The sequence below is a fragment of the Leptodactylus fuscus genome, chromosome 9 (genome assembly GCF_031893055.1).
Source record: "Leptodactylus fuscus isolate aLepFus1 chromosome 9, aLepFus1.hap2, whole genome shotgun sequence".
NCBI classification, from domain to species: domain Eukaryota; kingdom Metazoa; phylum Chordata; class Amphibia; order Anura; family Leptodactylidae; genus Leptodactylus; species Leptodactylus fuscus.
Genome location: NC_134273.1, coordinates 86,575,726 through 86,602,797, shown reverse-complemented (window position 1 = coordinate 86,602,797; position 27,072 = coordinate 86,575,726). Strand labels below are relative to the sequence as shown.

At 43.5% G+C, this 27,072-nt stretch overlaps 1 protein-coding gene across 2 annotated transcripts in view; it reads left to right on the top strand.

The window, feature by feature from the left end:
* Positions 1 to 672: 672 nt before the first annotated feature.
* The window catches only part of GRIP2 (glutamate receptor interacting protein 2), a 202,714-nt gene continuing 176,314 nt past the window's right edge, over positions 673 to 27,072 (top strand). Inside the window, exon 1 of one of the 2 annotated variants that reach the window (XM_075286607.1) lies at positions 673 to 874. In XM_075286607.1, the coding sequence (XP_075142708.1) occupies positions 820 to 874 (55 nt within the window). In that variant the 5' untranslated portion in view covers positions 673 to 819. Of the gene's footprint in view, positions 875 to 18,471; positions 18,975 to 27,072 lie in introns of those variants that run through there. The other variant, XM_075286609.1, reaches the window with a different exon arrangement.

The window sequence follows — 27,072 nt, the reverse complement described above, 5'->3', positions numbered from 1 at the left end:
TGCTGATCGATGGCGGGCCTAGGTGTTGGACCCCCCCTGATCTTAGTGATAGGTCATCAGTATCAGAGGGAGTCCCAGAAAACACCTAGAACTTCCAGCAAGCAGAGATATTGAAAATGGGGATAAACCGAAAGTGTATTAGAAAGTTGCAGAACATTTTAGTATATGGTGGCTAAATCCGCCCCTGTACAAGTCAGTGTTTGCCAGCGTCAGTTTCTGGTGTTCACGCATTCATCTTGTAGTTGGACACCCGAGTGCCGCCTTAAATCCTCGCCACTATTCCCGGCAGCACGTTCATTCTCATTATGCACTATGATATTTTAATGGGATTGAGATGAGTCACTTTCATCCAAACAGCCATAAATTCCGTTTTTCTAGCTGTGTTCACGAGAATAACGCACTGTATAATAATATTACAGCGTGCACCATGGAGCGGATGCTACTGGCGCAATAAAGCCAGCTATTCCTTTTATGCCTACCATTGTGCAAGCATGAAAGAGGTTAATTTTTATTTTTTTTCTTGCAAAAAGTCTAAATGGTGATCCCGTCATGCAGCATTAAGTCACCCCGCACACAGGCCTGAGCAGAGCCATCTGTGTGATCCCCCCTCTGTGCACAAGCACTGCAGGGGAACATGTGGAGAGGCTGCGTGCATCAGCCTGGGTTCAGATGTGAGCCCCTGTGCAGTGCAGAGTGTGGGCTCTGCTTGCAGCGCAGGCAGCCAGGCAATGATCTGCACACTGAACGCTTAGCACCATCTCTTCTGTATTCCAGCTGCACATCATCATTACGCCTTTGCTCCAGCTCCCGGTCACTGCCATGCCAAGCTGGTGGAGGAATCTGATGCTTTGTCTGCGCAGAATAGAAGATGCAGGTACAGAGACTATTTACATTGCGTTATCCACTGCTTACTACTGATGACTGCTGAAGCATGGGAATTCCCAGCCTGCAAATTCAATGAGCTGGAGTAGAAGGTGTGTAGGATGCAAGCTATGGCACAAGCCAGGGATATAGCATTGCCTAGACACTGGCTCCCAGGGGCTGCGAGACTCAGCAGTCATCATTCAACCATTGCTAGAGGACTCCCGTATGGGGCTTGTGTATTGGTCTGTTGCATATGATATCCAGCAGGGGAGGTTTGCACCATATTTATGAATGGAATGTGACATATTTTTCAGCAAACTTTTTTTTTTTTAATGGGAGGGACTGAGAAATCACAATATTATGGTATATTAGTCATCTCTTGGTGGCAGTTCTTTGCACCAAATCGGGTAAATGTAAGAGCTGAGACCAAGGATAAGACAGATGTGATTAGTGGCGGGTGGGGTCCTAAATGTGTTTTTGTAGTTATCGCCATTTTCAGCCGCTTCATATTAGAATGCGAGGTAAGAGACAACTGACTGTAGTGATCAATGAGCCCCAGTATTATAGCCGGGGATAGAAGACGCAGCGCCCCGGCTTACTTGCGGTAAAAATTATCATTGGTGAGTTTATAGAATCTGGATTTGCTTGAAGAAGAGAGATAGATTTTGAAAATTCAGAAAAAAATTACTGGTATGTTTGATTTGTATGTGTTGGGTCTGATAAACAAGTACGATCATACCTGAGCCCATTGTATGATACGGTCTGATGAGCTTCTGTATCTAACCATATCAGGTATGACACTAACACCTCTACATTCCACATCATGTAACCTCTAGAAAGGTTCAGTGTTTTGTGAATAGATCTGGCATATCTTAGGTGACAAGTTATTACTGATCGCAGAATAAATGTGCATTCAACAATTAAGTCACTGCGTACATATAATACATTACTTATCCTGTACTGATCCTGAGTTACATCCTGTATTATACCCCAGAGCTGCGCTCACTATTCTGCTGGTGCAGTCACTGTGTACATACATTACATTACTTATCCTGTATTATACTCCAGAGCTGCGCTCACTATTCTGCTGGTGCAGTCACTGTGTACATACATTACATTACTTATCCTGTATTATACTCCAGAGCTGCGCTCACTATTCTGCTGGTACAGTCACTGTGTACATACATTACATTACTTATCCTGTATTATACCCCAGAGCTGCGCTCACTATTCTGCTGGTACAGTCACTGTGTACATACATTACATTACTTATCCTGTATTATACTCCAGAGCTGCGCTCACTATTCTGCTGGTACAGTTACTGTGTACATACATTACATTACTTATCCTGTATTATACTCCAGAGCTGCGCTCACTATTCTGCTGGTGCAGTCACTGTGTACATACATTACATTACTTATCCTGTATTATACTCCAGAGCTGAGCTCACTATTCTGCTGGTACAGTCACTGTGTATATACATTACATTACTTATCCTGTATTATACTCCAGAGCTGCGCTCACTATTCTGCTGGTGCAGTCACTGTGTACATACATTACTTATCCTGTATTATACTCCAGAGCTGCGCTCACTATTCTGCTGGTACAGTCACTGTGTACATACATTACATTACTTATCCTGTATTATACTCCAGAGCTGCGCTCACTATTCTGCTGGTACAGTCACTGTGTACATACATTACATTACTTATCCTGTATTATACTCCAGAGCTGCGCTCACTATTCTGCTGGTGCAGTCACTGTGTACATACATTACATTACTTATCCTGTATTATACTCCAGAGCTGCGCTCACTATTCTGCTGGTGCAGTCACTGTGTACATACATTACATTACTTATCCTGTACTGATCCTGAGTTGCATCCTATATTTCTCTCCAGAGCTGTATTTCTGCCTTGGTCTGTATGATGGCATTGTCCCTTTAAGAAGTTTTGGGATTCCTCTGTCACAGCTCAGTGACAGTGAACACAACATTAACAGGATCATTTTTACAGCCATTGTCTGCAGTTGACAAACTAATCGTCCTATCCCCAAATGATTGTGTGTATTAATCCAGAATACTGTAAAACAAAGCAATAACCAATCCACCCAGGCCGACTTATCAAAGGCGCGTCTGCTCCACACTGGGCCTTGTGATGTTAAAATAAAGGGGGAGCTTCATTTAGTGCGCCTGGCAGAGAGCTCTGTGATAACTCGGCTTTTAGTGGCGCTGGGGGAATTGATTTTGAGATGAAAAATGGAGAAAAAGGATTGGGGAAGAAGCATGAAGACAAATTGATGATGGAGAGGGGAGGGACACCCCGAAAATGAGAAATAAGAATACATGCACAGTAATAGCAATGACTGTGATGGTTTCATGTGATACGATGCAGAATTTCTCTGCCGTTGTCTAACAATCCCCTAATGGTTTATTTTTGGAAATTAAAATCAATTTCAAGCTGCTTTTTTGTTAGTACTCAGGTGGCAGGAATTCACCCCTCCCCCCCCCATTGGTTCTTCCAATTGGTTCGGTGTATGTGGTGCGCCGTCTGTGTTATGGGTCATGTGAGAACTCAAGTCTGTTGCAGGTTTTGCTGCCCATACACATTAGATAGCTGTCGGCCAAACACTCTATTTTCTGACACTTTCTGCCAGAGCAAAAGGATCAGACATGTTGGACCCTGACTGCTTAATCTGTGAGTGAAAGGATTGCACATGTTGGACCCTGACTGCTTAATCTGTGAGTGAAAGGATCGGGCATGGTGGACCCTGACTGCTTAATCTGTGAGTGAAAGGATCGGGCATGTTGGATCCTGACTGCTTAATCTGTGAGTGAAAGGATCGGACATGTTGGATCCTGACTGCTTAATCTGTGAGTGAAAGGATCGGACATGTTGGGCCCTGACTGCTTAATCTGTGAGTGAAAGGATCGGGCATGTTGGATCCTGACTGCTTAATCTGTGAGTGAAAGGATCGGGCATGGTGGACCCTGACTGCTTAATCTGTGAGTGAAAGGATCGGGCATGTTGGATCCTGACTGCTTAATCTGTGAGTGAAAGGATTAGGCATGTTGGATCCTGACTGCTTAATCTGTGAGTGAAAGGATCGGACATGTTGGGCCCTGACTGCTTAATCTGTGAGTGAAAGGATCGGGCATGTTGGATCCTGACTGCTTAATCTGTGAGTGAAAGGATTAGGCATGTTGGATCCTGACTGCTTAATCTGTGAGTGAAAGGATCGGACATGTTGGGCCCTGACTGCTTAATCTGTGAGTGAAAGGATCGGGCATGTTGGACCCTGACTGCTTAATCTATGAGTGAATGGATTGGACATGTTGGACCCTGACTGCTTAATCTATGAGTGAAAGGATCGGACATGTTGGACCCTGACTGCTTAATATTTGAGTGAAAGGATCGGACATGTTGGACCCTGACTGCTTAATCTATGAGTGAAAGGATCGGACATGTTGGGCCCTGACTGCTTAATCTGTGAGTGAAAGGAGCGGGCATGTTGGACCCTGACTGCTTAATCTATGAGTGAAAGGATTGGACATGTTGGATCCTGACTGCTTAATCTGTGAGTGAAGGGATCGGACATGTTGGACCCTGACTGCTTAATCTATGAGTGAAGGGATTGGACATGTTGGACCCTGACTGCTTAATCTATGAGTGAAAGGATCGGAGACTGATAAACCCCGGTGTTTTCTATGGTGGGGGTGTAAATGAAAGTGGTGTGGGCAGCGCAAAACAAAAAAAGTTGCAATTTTGTTGTAAAGAAAATCCATCTCCTACAATACAGTGCACCAGCGTCTATTGCATTTGAGACTCTCAGCAAAGCTATCACCACAATACTGCCGGCAGAATTATGAATGCAGCTCTGGCTGTGGCTAGAGTATAACATAAACTGATCAGTGTAAAGTAATTAAAGAAAAGCATTTGCAGAGTCCCTTGATGTTTTATGTGGTGAAGTGGAGCTAAATCCTTCCAGTCCACTGACTGCAAAGCTTCACGCCGCTCACACAGATCTGGGGGACCCTGAAATATTAGGCAGAGGAGGCGTGCGCCTGTACGTAGCGCTCTCATCTGCAGCGTTTGTTTGTACAGCACGTATTAAATTGGATCTGTCACTCGCCGCTTGTTTCTTATCTCTATTTCTCGAGACTATGACACAAAGCGGAGATTTTTTTATTTTTTTTATTTTTATTAATTTACAGAAATCTCAACAATGTCATCCGGCCCTTTAATGAGCCGAACAAGCAAACAAATTGCCTCTAATCTGAAAGAAACTAATTGCCTTAACTCTTTCGTCACCAGGTGGCAGCGCCGTCCCTGTATTGCCGTCTGCAGCACTGAGTAATATTTTACTAATCCTGATGTGTTTGTTTTTTTTGTACAAATTCCTGCCTCCTGGTGATCGCATGGGGGGGGGTATATGGGATTCATAACCCCCCCATCTTTGACTATATAAAGTGGATTTGTCTCCTCTCCTGAGTTTAGTAAATACTTGTTTTCCTCATAATATAAAATTTCTGGAGCGTCTTTTCTTACAAATTTGCATTGTACTGTTCCTCTGTTATTCCTCCTGGAAATGTATGAATAGAGTGTTAAGAGTTGGGGGCTGTTCCTACAAACTATCCACTCCGTGCTGACAGTGCCAGGCTGTGTAGGGACAAGTCCCATTGACAAAAAGAATGGTTCTTGATAAATTTCCAGGAGGAATAACAGAGGAATAGCACAAGGCACAGTTCTATCCTGGCATATACCACCTGGTGGAAACCAAAAGTACGTTCTTATGACCTCTGTTGGGTGAGGCTGGGGCTACACGGGGACTTTGGTTATGTCCAACGCTTGCTGAGTCGGCCTATGTCCATGACTGAAGTCGTATTGCAGCCCCTTGGGGGTTGATATTTGGTCATGTGACGGAGTCTGGGTAGCCTTATGTATACCCTAAAGCTTTTCCTAATGTGTACACCAATCACAGGCCCCCGTGTGGCGTGCATGGAGTCTCTGATAACTCTGTATACAATAGAATATTAAGATGTTTTTGGGGTCTCCTATTTCCAGCTTGAAGTGAAAAGCTCGGTCACCCCGACTAACCCAGCAAGTGCCGCTGCCTTCCACTAGGGGGCAGCATAGCATCGCTGCAGAGTTTACAGAAGATTTTTATTGCCAAGAACATATAAAAGTGCTCCATGTAGTGACACAAAATATTGCCGGCGCAGACTTGTTTTCTGCGGCTCCTGACACATAAATAGACGATCTGCAGAGAAGCTTCATTGTTTTCTGAAGGTCTGATCGCCGGCCGGGGGAGGGGGCGGGGGGCATCAGCGCCGATCACTTTAATAACTTGATATATTCTATTTCCGAGGTCCGTTGTAGTAAATAGCTTAGACAAAGGAGAAGATCTTTATTTACTGTGGGTATGAAAGCAGAACTAAAGTCTATACAAAGTAATCATTCACTACTAGAGCCGTGGATTAGATAGCAGCAGCGTCAATGAGCAGGAACATGGTCGCTGTTCTTCACCGTCTTCAAGATTTCGACTTGGTTTTTTAACTTTTGAGAGAATCTGCGACAGGGTCGCCGTTGCTGATAAACGCAGATGTGAACGTACAGTTAAAGGTTTGCTATACTTGCACCCACTTAAGGCTAAGGTCCTATGTTGCAGAAACACAGTTTGTTTTTTGTTGCAAATCTTGGTGTGTTTTTTTTCCTCCTTGTGAATGGCGTGACAGATCACTTGCATGACTGCACTGGTGCTCCATTCCAAGGAGGAGGCCTGAGGAACATTTGGTTCCCTGCAGTTGGACAACCAGTGATCTATCACTTAGCCCTAATGGTATGATCCCTTTAAGGATAGGGATTGTTGGGGTCTGAGACCTGGGACCCATGCTGATCAGCTGTTGGAAGGACAGCTGAGTGCTGTCACCTGTTCATTGTCTACCAAGCACATCACTGAACATATCGTAGTGGCTGTGCTTGGTATTGCAGCTCAGCCCCATTCCCTTGAATAGGACTGAGCTTCCGCTACACCATGTAACTAATGACCATGATATCATAGCACAGGGAAGAAACTGTAACGTCCATGAGCACCTCTGCCTCTTCAAACCGCTGTTTTTTTTGTTTTTTTTTTATGTAGATTGTGAGCCCCATATAGGGATCGCAATGTACTTTTTCCCCTATCAGTATGTCTTTGGAGTATGGGAGGAAATCCACACAAACACGGGGAGAACATACAAACTCCTTGCAGATGTTGGACTCCAGTGCTGCAAGGATACAGTGCTAGCCACTGAGCCACCGTGTCCTGACTGTCAGACCCCAACCATTCACAAATTGATAACCTATCTTAAAAATAGGACATTGATATATAAATCCAAGAAAACCCTTTAAGAGAATCCTTTCTGAGTAACATCAGCAGCATAGATTTCTTTCCTGTCCTGATAGTTTGTTACAATGTACCAGTGCAGGTAAAATATATACATTTGTCTACATGATTGTCTAGATTGGACACCACGGTAACAAGTCCTCAGCAGTGAGAAGTCTTATTCTTAGTTTATGCCACATCCAGGGTGTAAATCTTCCTTGCTGCTCCTAAACTCCAATTCCAGTTCAGTGCACCTTTCTGACTCAATGTCCCTCATACATACAATTTCTGGACATGTCCTTTGTTGCTTTCCATGGGTGTAGCAGTCGCAGACGCTTCCTGGCCCTGGACTTAGAATGGGCCACAATACAGATCTTGCATTGAGGCCCAAGAACTTCAGGACACAAGGAGGTTCAAGGACACTAGTATACAGGGGGGTAGTGGTGCCCTAAACTAGCCACCCTAGGGGCCCCCCGATCTTTATGTACCTCCCAGACCCCCTCTCTGATGCCCGGGGCGAGGTGCCCATTCTGGAGAGATCCTGACAACCTGTTAGAGTTGCATTGATATTGATCCCCAGCTGTTGGGTTGTCACTAGGCCTCACAAAGGCAATAATAGATATCAAATTAGCGCGTTGGGTCTCATCAGTATTTCTTTAACCTTTCGGTTTCCGGGGCGGCCCTCATTGATACCGCTGCTGTTACGCCATCTGTCTCACGGAGAAATCTTTTCTTTTCTACCAGATGCTTTTCTATGTAAATCAATGACGCTTTGTCCATTATTTTTTTTCTGCCGTAATCAAAAAGCGTGATGGCGAGTGACGGGACCAGAAGCATTGATTATTGATTTCGGCAGCTCGTGTGCCTCTTCTGTGCAGCCAGTGCAGATCCCCATTCATCTGCTCTTGTAATTGGCTTTTCTTCTGCTCTTGAAGTCGTTTTATCGGATTGTAATTTCCTTTTTGGTGGTTTTATGGCAGATTTATAAGTATAAATAACAGTCAGAGAGTCTTAAGGGCGTCGGGTAGTGGATGATCACATCATAGGAGCTTTATGCTATGCCATAATTGAAGATCTTGGGGGTCTGATATCCAGGCCCCGGCCGATCAGCTGTTTGATCTCTTTGAACACTGCGACCTCTTCTCAAAAAAACAGGCTGAACGCTGAACCTTGTATCATTGATATCATGGGATAAACTGTCCCTATGACCGATGAACGTGGCATTACATGATCTGTGATCTGCTGGTTTAAACAGCTGATCTGTGGGGGACCCAGGTGTCAGACCTCCTCTGATCTTCAGTTCCCGTCAAGGTCAGGTTATTGCTCTATTAACTCAGGCTTCATTCACATCTGTATTGGAGGTTCTGTTGCTGTTTCCATTGAATGGACCCCATTATAGACAGTGGAGTCCTTTTGGTGCTGCTTAGGTTCGTCATACACCGATTCTGATGTTCCCTTTCACAAAGGTACGAATAAAACCTGAAGATTCTGCAATATGAATCCTAACTGTGTGCAAACTCTAGATCCCATGCCCCTGCCGATCAGCCAGTGCTCGTGACTTCATACAGATACCTGGAGGAGCAGCACCAGTTCTGTCGCCCACAAAGTTAATGTCCTTGAAAATCTGGGACATCAGTCTCAACATAACAGTAATACAATAAGGCTCCTAAGAGGACTCTTACATCTTAGAGGCCCCTCACACCCACACGTTATCAGAGGAGGTTGTGGCTGGAGTGTCTGTAGACTCATTACTGCAGAGGAGATCGGTATTACTGCCATGTATGAAGATGTCTGTTGGATGGGCAGTGAAGTATATCTATATACAGTATGTAGTATCTATCCAACAGAACAACAGTGTATCACTGCAGATTAATTCCAAGGTAGGAAGGGTTAATAGGGGTCTATCCTTTAATAGTCCGGTCCCTCACAGGAAGCAGTTGGATTATTAAACCCAGGATCTGTTTTTGTATGACATCTCTTCTGGACTGAAACTGTACAGGGACACGGAGTCAGTAAGGCACGGATATTGGAAAGTTGCCTAAATTCTAGCGCAGGACCCAGAAGCCTAACTTGAAGCTCCTGCAAAATCAGTAATGGGGCCTATACTTATCATGTGCAATCTATTACATTGGTCTCTTCTTATGTTATAGAGAGTCCCTGGGCCCCCCTCAGGCTCCAGGGTCCAGTCACGATTACTATCACTGCATCCCCTATACGCCCACAGTCAGACACATATATAACGGAATAAGCCACGTAAAAAAAATAAAAAAGCATTTCAGTGTCCTACGAAAGCTGAACACTTGAGATTGCTTAAAAAAAGACAAAGTGGCATAAAAGAAAAAAAAGGGCAAATCAAAAAACCCACCACATATGTAAGGGAAGAGAAATAGAGCATTCTGAATAACCTGTAACGTCAGGTGGTGTTTCATACGGGGTTTGGCCATGTTAGTTCATCTGCGCTTGTTGTACATCAGGACCTGTCAGTCTTTGTGTAAGGGGCAGTGCCGGGTGACGAGCACAGGCGACAGCCGAAATCTGCATGCACTAATGGATTGCACTTGTTCAAGGTTGTTCACGAGGCCCACTGACTGCCCCTACAACAGTATATAGGTGGTGGAAGGGGGACCAAAATACCTCCTAAACCAAGAACAGTGCTGATGAAGCAATGCAGAGATAGAAAGCTTTATCCAATATGCAAATCAGTCTGCAGGTGCACTAGGGGCGGGCCCAACATTCACAAGTGTTCTGACCCTGCTTCATTTATCACTCCATTGTTTGCCCGTGGCACATTGAGTGTTGTCCGCCTGGCAGGGGTGAAGGCGGCCGCCCTGGTGACCGTTGTCTGTATAGCAGTTCTGTCCTATTTGTTCCCATTCTTTGCCGCTGATACATTTGGTGATTTTTTTTATTTCCCGGATCTTCTCATGGTGAATACATTTTACTGGAGACCAGATAATGATGTGGAGGAGAAGGAGATGCCCCCAGGACTCTGCTGCCCGCGGACACGTCTACTGTTCCTTCTGCTACATTTGTTCCTAGACTCGGGCGTCTGTCATGTAGAGCAGCAAAGTCTCCTTGGAAAATTGTATTGAAATGTTTTCTTTTTCCTTTGCAGTCAGGGCAGAGCGGCATCATTGTTCTCTGGCCTTTTCCTTTTCCGTTGAGGCGACAATATTACATTCAATTGGGCTTAAACATAGACTATTGAGACTACCCTGAAGTGTCCCATCCGATTGTATCAGCCTGTCCTTGAACAATAATAGTGGCATTTACTCCTGACCTTTCTAGAACGTGCGGCGCTGCCTAGCGAGTATACATTAGAACAATGCAGCCAGTGTTACATTGTGTACCCGGGCTGCACAGATCCTGCGGGCCAGGTAGCCAATGCAGCAAGACGTTTGCCATTGGCACCTACTGTAACTCGTTCTCTGTTGCTAGGCTCATTGAGAGGTCTAAAGGGGATAACTTACTATACAGGCTGATTATAAGAAATGAGCAATGGTTTCCATCTTGTTAAAGTAACAATACAGTACAGAGCTATAACGTTTTCTTATATAGTATGGCGCCATCTGGTGTACAAAGTGAATAGGTTAGTGCATGTCCACCTACTGACCTGAGTGAGGACGCACATGCTCAGTTACTTTCCCCACAACCCGGTCTCTACATAGTGATCCTTTGTTCACTGCAGGGCGGCCAATAGAAATCACTTTCTGCTTGGCAGGAAGGAGCAGAGACTGTGCACTAGGGGGCGGTATAGCTGAGAAGACTCCTGTATAGTAAGTAAGAAGGGACTGTATTCTAATCCAGCATTAATAGCTATAAGGAAGAATGAATATCTTAGTCTCCACTCAGTTTCGTAAAGAGTCTCAAGAAGGCAGGGAGAGGGAAGTGGCCCGTCTGTGTGCCAAGGATATACCACAACTATTCCCATATATACCTGTTCTCTGGCATAGAGTGAATAATAAATTCCGCCATTTTGTGCCAACCTAGCCTTTGGGTGGCCATTATACTGTACAAGACCTGAGCCGCCGAGGCTACATGTGACACCCCACATGCCCTGTTCATGTCACTCTGAGCACCATTGGCAGTGTTTGTGAGGCTGTCATCCATCTGACGTCTGAAATCCATGGGCAGTGGTCTGTTACCTGTTTGACTCTTAATACTACTAGCATGTTCTGGCAGCCTGCATTCGTCTAGTTTGTATTATGGTTTTTTGCCTTCTGCAGCACCACCGCTGCCGTGTGTGAATATTCTCTTGCTGTGTCCAAATCGTTGTGACAGGTCTCTGATCTGCTGACTGCGACTCATCATGTGCCCATTTTATGGGCTGGCGAATGGACTTGATCACGTCTGGCTGTGACTTGTAGTTCCGCACTGATGGTGAAGCACCAGTTGCTTTTGAGGTTTTGCACATTACATAGGATATAATGATCATCCATCAGCAGGTGTCAGCGACCCGCGGAGGTGACAGACAGATGGCGTTCGCTGCCCTGGGACATCCGGAATATAGACGCCGATGTCCAAAGGTCTCCTAGCTGCCACCTGTGCATAGATATCTGAGCGCTCACCCAGATCACTGCTGTAAGATTATAGTGAATAGGAAGTTATTACATCTAGAGAGAGATACCAACACATTGGGGCAAATTATTAGGAGAAAGAGCCGAGGGGATTCTCAGGATGTAATGGTAACCGTCCCCGGCATAGTGGAATGGTACATGACACACAATATATGGAGATGGCCTTATATCTCTCTGTATTTGTGGCTTCATGTCCATTTAGTTTTCCATGGACTCGCACATGACTATGGTTGTGTACATGCGGCCGTACAAGGGGGTGCTGGGCTTATAGCAGCATTGTGGCCCTTCTGATGGGGTTTCCAGGGGGGACGTAAAGTGGCAGCCTATCCTATAGATACACCACCCCTTTATGAGATGGCAGAACCCCTTTATCATTATATTGGGCATGTACAAAGCACTTTCTAGCTTAAGCTTTGCTCTACTTTTTTGCAAGGTTTTAGGAAAACTGTAAAAAGCTTGTACATGTCCTAGACCACAGGGGCCACGCGGTACTTGAGCGTGTGTAAGGGGTTAATAATGCGATGTATGCATGCTAGCAGGCTCTTTAGGACTGTGGGGTTTATAATAACACAGCAGAAGGATGAGCAAAGGCGCCGTGTCCCACTGGGGGCGATGTAGTGTCACTGCCCTCAGCCACAATGTCACAGCCGGGCCCCTCCAGGGAGCTCTTAACGAGTGGAGGACATGTCGTAACGAGACAGCTTTAGTCATTAGGCTCTGTATCACTGCACGCTGACACCATCGCTGCCGCTCTACCTCTTATTACTGCCCCGTCCTGCCAGGCTGCGACTAACCCCTTAATATCACCCAGAAATCCAAAAAATTCTCCAGATTCTGCAAATGTCACTCGTCCTTTTTTCTCAAGTTGAGCTCTTTTCTTGTTATATTACTTTCTGGGAAAGCTGGGTACAAGTCATTTTAGCAGAATCCCCTGCTGTCCAGGGTGTCTGTGTCTTATATAATGTTCATTTCATAGATCTGTCCATAGACTGAAGCCCCTGAGGAATCCATGAGAATGGGCCCCAGATAAATGCTCAATGGCCGTGAAAACAGACCATTAACCTTATTCATGGCTGTGCAATCGCTCTATTCACATACTTTACAGGTCCATTAACAAAACTGACATGTTCTAACTTTGTGTGAATATGGCCTTACATCGCATGCAATATTACAATATAACTCAGTGCAGGGCTGCAATATAATCACACATGGTCTTAAGTTGGAAATGCAGTTTGCTGAGTGCGCTGGGAAGATGATCCTCCGAGTCTTAGGGATCTTCTGTTATCAGAAGAAAACAGAGGACAGTGAGGAAGAAATAAGATATGAAATAAGACAAACCTACGTAATTACGCTCACCAGTAGATGGCGCCTCGAGCTGCCTCTTGCTTGTCAGTATGTATTCTGCCCCACCTCTAACCCATTTCAGTGTTCTCTATAAGGGATTATAGACAGATTAGAGGGTGTCCCCCTACTTCACACCCCTATCATGAGCCAGAGTGGAGGGATTCTGCTTTTTTGCTGCCTTCATTACTGTATATGTGAGGCTGAACAAATGGCTGTCGGCGCTGTAATGACCTGGATGGTTATTGGGTAAAGGATGCGCTGGTACCGAGGAGCATCTGGACGCCCGAGTGTCTGACATGCTAATTGCATACTAATTAAAGACAAGCATGCTAATGTGTGTCCTGGGCAGGACTCTGCTGGACGGCTGGCACCTCATCCTGTATAGTAACTAGCAGCCAGACTAGACACCGCGGCATTACAAGGGCGCATTCACACCTTCAGGCTTGTACCTACACTGAAAACCAGATGTGGCTTATAAATGAAAGAAGCTAGTTATTCTTTATTTCAATTCATTCCTGGTTTTGTCAAAAAAACCTCAATGTGTTACTGCAACCTAAGAAGTTGGGGTTTTTTTTACTATATTTTTAGTATTTTTACTGTATTGCTTTAAAGGGGTTGTGTCCACTGGCGTAGTCTAGCAGTTTGGAGCAATGGAGCCGCCCTCTGCACTGCTCATTTACATATTGGGAAATAAATTAATATCTCAGCAACGAAGACACAAATTTTCATGGGGAAAAAGCTTTTCTATTCAGGTTATCCTGATCTATCTAAGGGAGCCTTCACACGGAGTAAACGCTCCGCTCATTCTCAACATAAACTCGTCCAGAGTGAGCGGCATTAAAACAGATCCCATTGATTTCTATGGGTGCCGGCATACGCGCGCTCCCCATTGAAATCAATGGGAGGCTTTTTTTACCTATTGCTTTCAATGTGCTACGTGTGTATGCTGGCGCCCATAGAAATCAGTGGGATCTGTTTTAACGCCACTCACTCTGGACGAGTTTACGTTGAGAATGAGCGGGGCGTTTACTCCGTGTGAAGTCTCCCTAACTGAGCTGCTGGTTTCATGCGCTTCACCCCGGTGACATTTTACGGTACCACAGTTTTGAAAATCGCAGCATGTCAAACCGGCCATGAATTCAAGGCACGGGCGCCGCATGGAGGACATACAGATGTCACCTGTGTGCCACCCATGCACTAGCACCCATGCACATTAAATGAATAGGACCCACAGACTCAAGGGCTTCAAAATCGGACAGGAATAGGACCTGTTCTATATTCTGTGCCACATATGTCCTATGTCTGGTAATACCATCCACATCCTTCGTCTTGTGTGAGGTTAAACTGCAGTACCAGTTACAACCAGTGGACAGATGTGGCAATCTTTCTAGATGGACGGGATACATTTATCTCTAGCGCTGTACAACCCCTTTAAGACGTGAGGCATCGCAGTGTGGCGCAGCCTCGGTAGCACATCCAGACGGTACTTCTTCATCCGTGATATTTGTGATGCTCAGTGTGTACACACCCCTACTCCTCCAGATCTAGTAATAGAAGCTCCCGGCTGGCACCTCCACACAGGGAATGTGAGCACATGCTGAATCAGGAGACATGTGGAAGCCTCGCTCTCAGCCTGGCACACCGACACGCCGTCTATTTCTGAAGACATCTTGTTTTCTAGTTCACAAGACCCAAATTTGGAATTATTTTTTTTGCATCTTTAATTTCCAGTTAATGATTTTATTCATCCTAATAATTTTCTTGCTCCTCTTTATTTCATTTATTTACGTTTTGCAGCCAATTTTAGTGCAATCTGCATATTTATTGTGTCTATACCAGACCCGAGCGCCCGGACATCCACTCCCTAATTTTGCATTGCTGACAGATTTTACCAAGGGAAAACATGATATAAAGGGCGACAGAAGTCTGTTGATGTATAAGCATGACATGGGGTCATGTATTTGGGGTAGCACTGCCATTTGTCTCACATATGAGCAGCTGGCATGGGCTTAGCTATAGGGGATGCAGCGGCAGCCATTGCTACCAGGTCCTGGACAAAGGTCACATAAAATATACTACTATACTAAGTGGCACGAGGTAGGTAGGGGCTTCATTACAGAATTTACATTGGGGCGTCCTGGAATACACTTATATTGCAGGCATATGTTATACGAATCTATAATACAGCATCAGTATAAACCTATATGCAGAACATGTTGGCGCTATATAAATAAAATTTGTTATTATTATTATTATAGGCCACAATGTACCTTTATGTGTCTCCGGTCTTCCATAGCATGCTGTATTATGGTATAGTCTTATCTAGAAGCATAGGGCAGCACCATGTCATGTATAGGGGTCCCCAATGAGGAAGGTCTCTTTTTGCTGATGTATTTGGGTATAGGTGTAGAAAACATTAAATTGACGCAGCAAATGTTAAAGGGGTTCTCCAGACTGTGATATTGATCACCTGTCCTTAGGACGTACTTGCCAACTCTCCCAGATGGCTTCCAAAAACCGGGGCGATCTCTGAGTCCTGGAAGAGCCATAATCAAATCCATAATCGCTGGGGTAGCAGTCGCTTTACATGTGATTTTGGCACTTTATGGGAGCCTTCACACGGAGTAAGGGCTAGTTCATACGTGGGCAAAGGGGAGTTTTTTGACAGCGGATTTCGCTTCAAAATCAGCCCCTTTACAATGGAGCCCTATGTGAACAGCTAGCTTTTTTTTTCCGCTAGCTTTTTTTTCCACTAGCTTTTTTTTTCTGCTAGTTATTTTTCAGCTAGCAGAAAAAAGAAGCGGCATGACCTTTCTTCAGGCGTTTTCCGCCTGAAGAAAGCAATAGAAGTGAATGGGAGGCAAAAACAGCACAGGTTTTTTTCAGCGCGGTTTTTTGCAAAAAAAACGCTAGCGGTTTTTTTTAGCCCATTCACTTCTATGGGAGGGGAAAACAGCCTGGCTTTTTTTGGAAGCGGTTTTTACAAAAAAAAGCTCCAAAAAAAGCCTGGCAATGTAAAAAAAAAGCTTCCTAATTAGGAAGCGGTTTTTTTCAGGACCAAAATAAGCCAGGAGGTTTTTACGTGTGAACTAGCCCTAAACGCACGTGTATTTTTGCAAAATGGTCATGTGATTTGCGGTCCATGGTCATGTGATGCACACAGGTGCACGGCTCGTTACCAGGCAGATGTCTAATTACTGTGCTGTGACTATAACGAGCTTGGCACCTGTATGACCATCACATGACCATGGTCAGAGTTTCATCCACTAGAATGACCCAACCCTCATGGCCTTAGCCTTAAGATGAGGCTCCATACTGTGGAAATACAGTTTGTTTTTTGTTGTTGCAAATTTTGCTCTGTTTTTTTTTTGTTTGTTTTTTTTGTATCCAAAGTCAACAATGGCTATTAAAGGAATGCAGAATATCTACAAAGTTTTTTATACTTCCATCTTCTGCTCAAGTCACTCCTGGCTTTGGCTCAAGTAAACGCAGCAAAATTTGCAACAAAAGAAGCTGCGTTTAGCTGAGGCCCCACATTGTGGAAATGCAGCTTTTTATTGTTGCAGTTTCTTGAGCTAAAATCAGGATTGGATTTAACAGAAGAGAAAAGTCTAAGAGCTTCTTTTATATTTCCCATTCCTTTCTTTGGCTCAAAACAAAATCTACAACGATAAAAGCTACGTTTCCGTGACGTGAGACTCCAGCCTTAGGCTAAGGCCCTATGTAGTGAGCATGTGGAAAAGACTGTGGCGGAAACGTATCACGTTTTTTTACTCATCGTTTTACACAGAGTCCACAGAGTTTTCCTCTGGGGACTTTCTGATCTTATTACACCTATTTGGAAAGCGCCAGCATTTCCGTAGATATAACTGACAGGCTGCGAGTTTCCAAAGCGTTTTTGATATCGCAGCATTTCTTGACTTCAATGGGAGCCGTTCACTTCTTTTTTCCTCTAGCGGCTTTGTGCTGCTCACAGAGAAAAGAAGCGACCTGCCCTTTCTTGCCGCAGCGTCTGTGGTGCAGCACCTTCCTCCCGACTAGGCCCATTCATCTGGGCCTAATCTGGAGCGGGATAACGGTGCACAGCACTGGCATCCAGTTGCGGCTAGCCATTTTTTGGACCGGATTCTCAGGCATCCTCTGCCTAAAAAGAAATGGCCCAAAAAATCCAGTGGGAACCCTGCCTAAGGCTTCAGAACCACGTCGCTGTATTTCTGGGTGCTGCGGGAAAAAAAACCTGCATAATGCCAGCAATTGTGAATTCTTCATCTCATCTCATCCATACGTTGTGGGAGGAAAAAGCTGCTGAAATCTCTGCATGACCATTCTTACTGTGGAATTGTCTTTCTATAGGTTTAATGGGGAAGAAAAAACGTGCAGGAAAACACAGAAAAAACTCAGGCCGGAGCCTTGCGTGGCGTAAACGCCATGATTTGCCTTTGATTTGAACTTTCTGTCTAAAGCGCTGTGGGAAGAACCGTAATGCGTTGCCACCGCGGTTTTTCCCACAGCGTTTTTTTGCTGAGGCCTCTCGTTGCAGAAACGCTGCGTTTTTTTGAGCCAATCCTAATAGTGGTTACAGAAGGAATGGGAAATATCTGGGAAATTCTCCTACTTCTCCCTTCTGACCAATCCACTCCTGACTTTGGCACAAAAAAAATCGCAGCAAAATCTGCAACAAAAAGATCAGCTTTTCTCCAACGTGGGGCCTAAACAAGGCTTTACAAACAGCGAATTTCCACCCTGCTATTGGACATCGCCACCACTTACCTCCCGGGGATTTTACTGCCATTTGCAGAGGCTAACCTGTTATATACGCCGCAGCACAGTTGACTTTATTTTTCAATACAGGATCCTATAAAATACTGTATAGATCTATACAAGGCAATGGGCAACTGTATGGCGTGAGATGAATTACTGTAGGGATATATGGAGAATGTGGAATGAATAAAGCCGTAGAGCGTCAGCTCTGCAGCCCTTCTGACACATGACATTCCTGCATCAGGTATCACAATGCTACGTAATACTATAATTTACTTAGATTAACCGCCCCCTGGAAGCGACTGCTCACATAAGAGACAGAAAACCTATCTGTTCCTGGGAATCGGGTTGTACTATTATATTACAGGGGGCATGGAGCCCCCTCCCTCTATTAAACATAGCCATGCGTCTACCCCCCAGCCCAGTGTTTTCCATAGATTAACAGGAAGAGATATTTAATAGTCTCCCTGCCAAATATCACTCTGTAGCCCCTGGGAAATGTCAGAGGGCATCCATCAGCTGCTCCTGTCAGACTCCCCTCAGATCTCTGCCCATATAGTATGCTCCTCACTGTCTGGGATGCGTTGTTCAGGTGGCTATAGAAGAAGGCAGGGGGAGGATGCTAGGCGAGCCCAAAGGTCCAGTGGGAAGCCGTGGCTGTCAGCTGTACATAGATGCATTGGTCATTTCTGATGAGGGCACTGCCAGTGTGTGTAAGGCAAGCCTAAGGTCTGCTGCCAGGAAACCTCACTACAGCCAGTACCAGGGGCCCCCGCACAAAGGAAACTGGTGCTGAGAGCGAGTGACTGTACTTCATAGAAAGAGGAAGACCCAGGAATCACCAGGGATCAGAGAGTACCACTCCGTGCATTGCTCATGCCAACCTGTGCATTAATGGGGCACACTGCAGCCCAATGTTAAGCCATACAATAAGACACCTCTTCTGCAAATATACACCCTTGTGTCTCGGAGACAGTGGACAGGCTGCCCGTATCCCTCACATGTGCCAGCATGCCAGGCTGGAGAAGGAACCTTACTCTCTGTTTGCAGAGGATGCAAGATGATGGTAAGACAATGGTTGGGATGATCCTTGTATGCACTCTCAGGTGTGCCTATGGTTTAACTATGTCAGTGCTGGAGAGAGAGAAAAAGAAAGGCCTATAAGCCAGTCTGGTCACGGCAGAGAGCTCGGTGATTTCAAGCGTTAACCCTTGATTTGCTAGGCCAGCGTTAGCTTTGCTGCGAGTCGTTCGTGCTGATCGTGTGTTGTACTATAGCTCGTGAATAATGAATGGGCAGAAAGTGAATGTGCAGCTTACAGAAATAAATGTGGGGGAGTCAATTAGAATTCTTGTAGGCGCTCAACGCAGCCATGGATGACCTGGGGTGACCTCCTAAGCGTCACTGTTTGGGTTAAATTTTCAGTCAATTGACCTGTGTAAGTAATAAGCACAGAATAGTGACCTGGCGTCTGAGCGGAAACAATTCATTACTCCTGGCACAGTGACACTTCATACATGTCATACATTGTAATACTTCATACATGTAATATACGGTAATACTTCATACATGTCATACATTGCAACGTTATATACATGCCTGACATTGTAAGACTTCATACATGTCATACATTGTAATACTTCATACATGTACTGTAATACTTCATAGATGTGATACATTGTAACGTTATATACATGCCAGACATTGTAAGACTTCATACATGTAACATATGGTAATACTTCATACATGTGATACATTGTAATGTTATGTACATGCCAGACATTTTAATACTTCAATCATGTAACATACGGTAATACTTCATACATGTGATACATTGTAACGTTATATACATGCCAGACATTGTAATACTTCATACATGTAACATACTGTAATATTTCATATGCAGGATACATTGTAACGTTATATACATGTGGTACATTATAATTCTTCATACCTGTGATACATTGGGACATTTCATATGTGTGTTAAAATTTAATATTGTATGTACAAGTGATACATTATATCATTCTATAAAATGTAATACTATTTATACAATCAGTACATTGTAGCATTTCATACATTTGGGTTTTCCAGAAACTCTGTTCCCACTTTCTTCCTCTGAGGTTCTATCTGGTTCAGGATTCTTGGCTGGTTCTGACTCCGGGCGATAAGTTTTGATCCAGCCCTTGAGTCACCCCCTCCGCTTTGCTCACTGGTATTACCTGCACTATGGGGGCTGGCAGACTAGATCATTATAATAGTAAAGCCAGCCCCCATAGTACAGGTAACAACCTGTGAGCATAGGAGAGGAGGGAGGATGTGGATCCACATGGGTGCTGGGTGTGAGTTACCATCACATGACCCAGGGTCTGATCTAACCTAGAAACCAGAAGTTCAACCCAAATAGAACAACCAGAGGAATTAATTGCTTAAACAGTCTCTGGATAACCCCTTTGGTGCTTTGTAACATCTTATACACTTGGATTACAATTCGTACATGTCATGTAACAAACTTGGTGTACCATGGGCCTGTGCCTCAGGATATACATATAGATGCATGTTCAATATTCCCCAACATGACGCATCATACTGAGGAGTCCTGGTCTCATTCGCCACCTTCTTTATCTGTATAAAGCCATTTTCATACGGTAATATTTTATCATTATTTTGCATCAGTATATGTAAACCAAAACCAGGAATACATCCGAAACATGGAAGAGGTGCAGATCTTTCTATTATACTGTTCTCGGTGTGGTACAAACAATTTGGTCCTTGCATCCACCAGATTTTCCAGTTTGAAGCCAGTCAGGAGATCATAGTGATCTGTATACAGTGAACTATATACAGGTTATGGGACAGCGGAGCCATGAGGAATACATCACTATGATACAAGGAATTCCCATCTCCTGACTGGGTTGGAGATATGGACTGGATTTCCAGTCTGTATTCTGCTCAGAATCCGGCTCCAAAAAGGAGCTGTTCACTTCTTTATTCCGCTAGTGTTTTTGTCCCGCTTGCAGAAAAAAGAAGCGACTTGCCACAGATTCCGCGGCTGAATCCAGCACGGCATCTGTGGCACCACGCTGCCTCCTGAAAAGGCCCATCCATTTGGGCTTAATCCGGTGCGGAATGCTGCGACTGGGTGGTGGTGCACTGTATCGGCATCCAATCGCGGCTAGCCACGGGAGGCGTTTTTTGGCGGTCGATTCCGAGGTGGCAAAATCCGGTCCAAAAAACCCTGTGTGACCTCAGCATTAGGCTGAGGCCCCACATTGGGGAAACGCAACTTTTTCTGTTGCAGATTTTGTTGTGGTTTTTGAGCTAAGCCTGGAGTGGATGTAGCAGAAGGGAGAAGTATAAGAATTTCTAATATATTTCCCATTCCTCTTGTAGCCATTCTAGGCTTTCGGTTAAAAAAAATGCAACAAAATTTGCAACAAAAAAAGCTGCGTTTCTGCAATGTGGGGTTTTAGCCTTAGAGCCTATTCACATATTTGTTACACACATTTCTGCTGGGTTTTTTAAGCTTGGTTCACACTAGGGATGGCATGTCCATTGCTCTGCTCCAACAGTGACCAGAACAATGGAAAAACGGACTGCTAAAATAGTAAACCCAACAGACCCTATGGACTATAATGGGGATATTCAGGTGTCAATTCTTTATAACTGATGGTGTCGGATGAAAAAGTTTTGCTTTCTGGTCTATTTTTCCCCCGGCATTTTTAGACGAACACCGTGAGGGAGACTCTGACATAGATGTAACCCGGCCCTATCCTCCCATAATGGGGCTTGCAAAAGTCCATGTACTTGCTGCCATAACACCCCATTCACATGAAACACGTGGACCTGATTTGTAGCCACAGAAAGTTCTGAAACAAATCATCCACGTGTGAACATCGCCTACAAGACGCAGTAAATGCCGGGGGAAATGGAAAAATTGTTACAGGAATCAGTAGAAGTGGCAGAAAACCTTCATCCAAGTAATAATGCTATGTATACAATACAGGCTCATAGCTGGTCTAATTGTATCAATAAATCCCTCCGTATTACAGCCGACTGTATATAGTAGGTGATACATTGTAACACTTCATACAAACGTCAGCTATGAGTTCTTACAGCTCTGCATTTACTTTGCTGAATCACCTGCGATCACTCGCACCTTCTAGGAATCTAATAACACTCCAAGGTGACTGTGCCTCAAAGTGGAGCAATATTATACCATCCGCATAGAGAATAGTGGAATACTGAGTGTAATAACAAGAGGGCAACAGGGCACTAGTACCCATATTATCTCACCCACTTCCCTTCATCTGATTCCCTCTTATTCCAGGATACAGGATTATATATCTTTCTATTTAAGTCCAGGTTCACATCTGCAGTGGAGTCTCCAATGGTATCTCCTTTACAGAAACTGCTGAAAATCAGCAGAGAGAAAAGACCTGTGTAGAGGACTTCTGTCTAAACTGGTTTATAGTCAGTGGGATCCACCATTATCCAGACTAGCGAAGAGCACAGCGCTGGTATGAACCTAGTGTAAAAATCCACAGGTTAGAGGGTTATCCCATGCTAGACATTTATAGTGTAGTCACAGGATATGGCATAAATAGCTAATAGATGCGATTCCCCTGGGACCAACACATACCGTATGTGGAGAACAGGGATCCCCTGACCCACATGGAGCTCAGCCAAATGTGCTCAGCTGTTTCCATAACTCTACTATAAGTACGGTATATGGAGAGAGCAGCTACCTGCCTATTCACTATATACCTGGATACAGTCAGAGGATGCAGATTGGGCGCAGCTCTGGAGTATAATACAGGATAAGTAATGTAATGTATGTACACAGTGACTGCACCAGCAGAATAGTGAGCGCAGCTCTGGAGTATAATACAGGATAAGTAATGTAATGTATGTACACAGTGACTGCACCAGCAGAATAGTGAGCGCAGCTCTGGAGTATAATACAGGATAAGTAATGTAATGTATGTACACAGCGACTGCACCAGCAGAATAGTGAGCACAGCTCTGGAGTATAATACAGTATAAGTAATGTAATGTATGTACACAGCGACTGTACCAGCAGAATAGTGAGGGCAGCTCTGGAGTATAATACAGGATAAGTAATGTAATGTATGTACACAGTGACTGTACCAGCAGAATAGTGAGCGCAGCTCTGGAGTATAATACAGGATAAGTAATGTAATGTATGTACACAGTGACTGTACCAGCAGAATAGTGAGCGCAGCTCTGGAGTATAATACAGGATAAGTAATGTAATGTATGTACGCAGTGACTGCACCAGCAGAATAGTGAGCGCAGCTCTGGAGTATAATACAGGATAAGTAATGTAATGTATGTACACAGTGACTGTACCAGCAGAATAGTGAGCGCAGCTCTGGAGTATAATACAGGATAAGTAATGTAATGTATGTACACAGTGACTGTACCAGCAGAATAGTGAGCGCAGCTCTGGAGTATAATACAGGATAAGTAATGTAATGTATGTACACAGTGACTGTACCAGCAGAATAGTGAGCGCAGCTCTGGAGTATAATACAGGATAAGTAATGTAATGTATGTACACAGTGACTGCACCAGCAGAATAGTGAGCGCAGCTCTGGAGTATAATACAGGATAAGTAATGTAATGTATGTACACAGTGACTGCACCGGCAGAATAGTGAGTGCAGCTCTGGAGTATAATACAGGATAAGTAATGTAATGTATGTACACAGTGACTGCACCAGCAGAATAGTGAGCGCAGCTCTGGAGTATAATACAGGATAAGTAATGTATGTACACAGTGACTGCACCAGCAGAATAGTGAGTGCAGCTCTGGAGTATAATACAGGATAAGTAATGTAATGTATGTACACAGTGACTGCACCAGCAGAATAGTGAGCGCAGCTCTGGAGTATAATACAGGATAAGTAATGTATGTACACAGTGACTGCACCAGCAGAATAGTGAGTGCAGCTCTGGAGTATAATACAGGATAAGTAATGTAATGTATGTACACAGTGACTGCACCAGCAGAATAGTGAGCGCAGCTCTGGAGTATAAAATTGGTATCCATTAATCCCATAATAAATGGTGGCATTATGAAAAACACTTTATCCTGCAAACATTAAGCCCTAATATGGCTCTGTGAAAAGAAAAAATTAAAAAGTTATGATGTTTGGAAGACGGGGAGTCAAAAACGAAAATCACAAAATGTCACCAGCGGGAAGGGGTTAAACATATCCTTCCTTCCCATATTGCCCCTTCCTATTATTTATGTGCACACAATATTGTTATGTACACTGTCAGCTTTGCATTATGACACATTACAAGATTGAAGTCTATATCACTGACTGGGTCTATCACTGAGCAAGGAGACAGACTGACACTCTGAGCGTCCTGCTCACATGTCACCGATTGTGGTGATTGACTCTTCTGGACGTATTAAATGGAGAGAAGGAAAGACCTTGACACTGACGTCTTTATGTGTGACATACAGTCTATAGCCTTCACTGGAGAACATGGCCAGCAAATTACATTGTCTTATCAAGTGTCGCCAAGATTCATGTGATCCAGAACACGGACATTTACTAACACATCACATATGCAATGTAAGGAAAGGAATCCGAGATGTAAAGGGGAATTCTCATCTTGGCCAAAATTGGAAGAGATGGGGAGAAGATACTCGCTCTCTGTCCATGACATTCTTACTGTAAGCTATAGTAGACCACCTCAGGAAGACTGAGACAGGGCTATCCCATCTTAAAAAATCTCACAAAAGTGACAGACGTGATGTGATGAACAAGAGACTTGGCATAAATAAGGCCTCATGCACACAAATATATTTTTATCCTCAATTATACAGGTCAGCAATTTTGGATAAAAGTTCAGATCATATAATTCCATGGGTTTGTACACACAGCCATAGTTGTTGTGTCCAGGCTGAATTGAAACACTGCAAATTATGGAGCAGGTCCTAAGCCTATCCTATACCTGACCTATACCTGCTGTGATTGCAGCCCCGCCAATTCATTTGAACAAGAATATAACACTACTATAATACTACCACCTATGTACAAGAATATAACTACTATAATACTGCTCCTATGTACAAGAATATAACTACTATAATACTACCTCCTATGTACAAGAATATAACTACTATAATACTACTCCTATGTACAAGAATATAACTACTATAATACTACCTCCTATGTACAAGAATATAACTACTATAATACTACTCCTATGTACAAGAATATAACTACTATAATACTACCTCCTATTTACAAGAATATAACTACTATAATACTACTCCTATGTACAAGAATATAACTACTATAATACTACTCCTATGTACAAGAATATAACTACTATAATACTACTCCTATGTACAAGAATATAACTTTTATAATACTACCTCCTATGTACAAGAATATAACTACTATAATACTACTCCTATGTACAAGAATATAACTACTATAATACTACCTCCTATTTACAAGAATATAACTACTATAATACTACTCCTATGTACAAGAATATAACTACTATAATACTACTCCTATGTACAAGAATATAACTACTATAATACTACTCCTATGTACAAGAATATAACTTTTATAATACTACCTCCTATGTACAAGAATATAACTACTATAATACTACTCCTATGTACAAGAATATAACTACTATAATACTACCACCTATGTACAAGAATATAACTACTATAATACTACTCCTATGTACAAGAATATAACTACTATAATACTACTCCTATGTACAAGAATATAACTACTATAATACTACTCCTATGTACAAGAATATAACTACTATAATACTACTCCTATGTACAAGAATATAACTACTATAATACTACTCCTATGTACAAGAATATAACTACTATAATACTACTCCTATGTACAAGAATATAACTTTTATAATACTACCTCCTATGTACAAGAATATAACTACTAAAATACTACCTCCTATATACAAGAATATAACTACTATAATACTACCTCCTATATACAAGAATATAACTACTATAATACTACCTCCTATGTACAAGAATATAACTACTATAATACTACCTCCTATATACAAGAATATAACTACTATAATACTACTCCTATGTACTAGAATATAACTACTATAATACCGCCCTTATATAGAGGATTAAGGGGGTGGGTTAGGCATTGCTCTCAGGCTTCCTCTGTGTAGGTGACTTCTCTATCACATAAGATCAGACTGTTTCCTTGTAGACATTAGAGCACCTTCTGAGTCTGATAGAGATTGCAGCAGTGAATAGTAATGTATCTGACACAGCCCTTGAAAATCTCCTTTCCTGACAGTTATGAATTATGTAGAAATGGCCGACAGGTTGTCTTATAAATATCCAAATTGAAAATGTAGAGAAATCCTAAAAGGCGAAGCTCAGAAATTCTCTGCATCCTTCTGTGTTTGCAGATATGTCTCATGTTGTAACATAAATCTTCTAGTCAAAACGAGTGGGAAATCGCACCTGAGAGTTACATAATGGCAGGAGCAGGGCCCCAGCAGCACAGAGTAAGGCTGGGGCCCCACTTTGGGGAAACGCTTCATGTTACATTACCTGCAAAGTGGATGAGATTCTGGCTAATTCCATCCATACATTGTAGAAAAAAAAAAAATCTGCATTGGAAATCCTGCGTTATCAATAATCGCAACATACCACTAAAACCTACGTAAACGCTGACGATTTCTATATAAATACCGCAGATAGCTAACTGTAGATAGATGAGTAGATATTACATCTATAGGCCTATGGGCCCCTGTACGGATTTGTCACCAGTGTCATCCTTATCCTCTGATGTTGAATCCTCTCCCCATGTATATGTGTCAGCCGTGCAGTATCTGTGCGCTTCCGCTTTGTATATTTGGGTGCCTGATATTTCTAGTTTTGTCAGTAGGTGTCATGAACACACTGGCTGTATCGCCTGCACATGGTTTGTTTGCCGCACATTCTCTCCCCATATCTGAGCACGAGCCCCCTCCAGGTCATTGCCCTCGTCATTCTCCCCTTCCTGTTGTTCCCTTCACTCAGTTGTCGGCCGCTTATGTCCTGTCAGAATATTTTACCTTGGATTTCAGCTCCAGAATACAAAAGATGGTGAAGGATCAAGG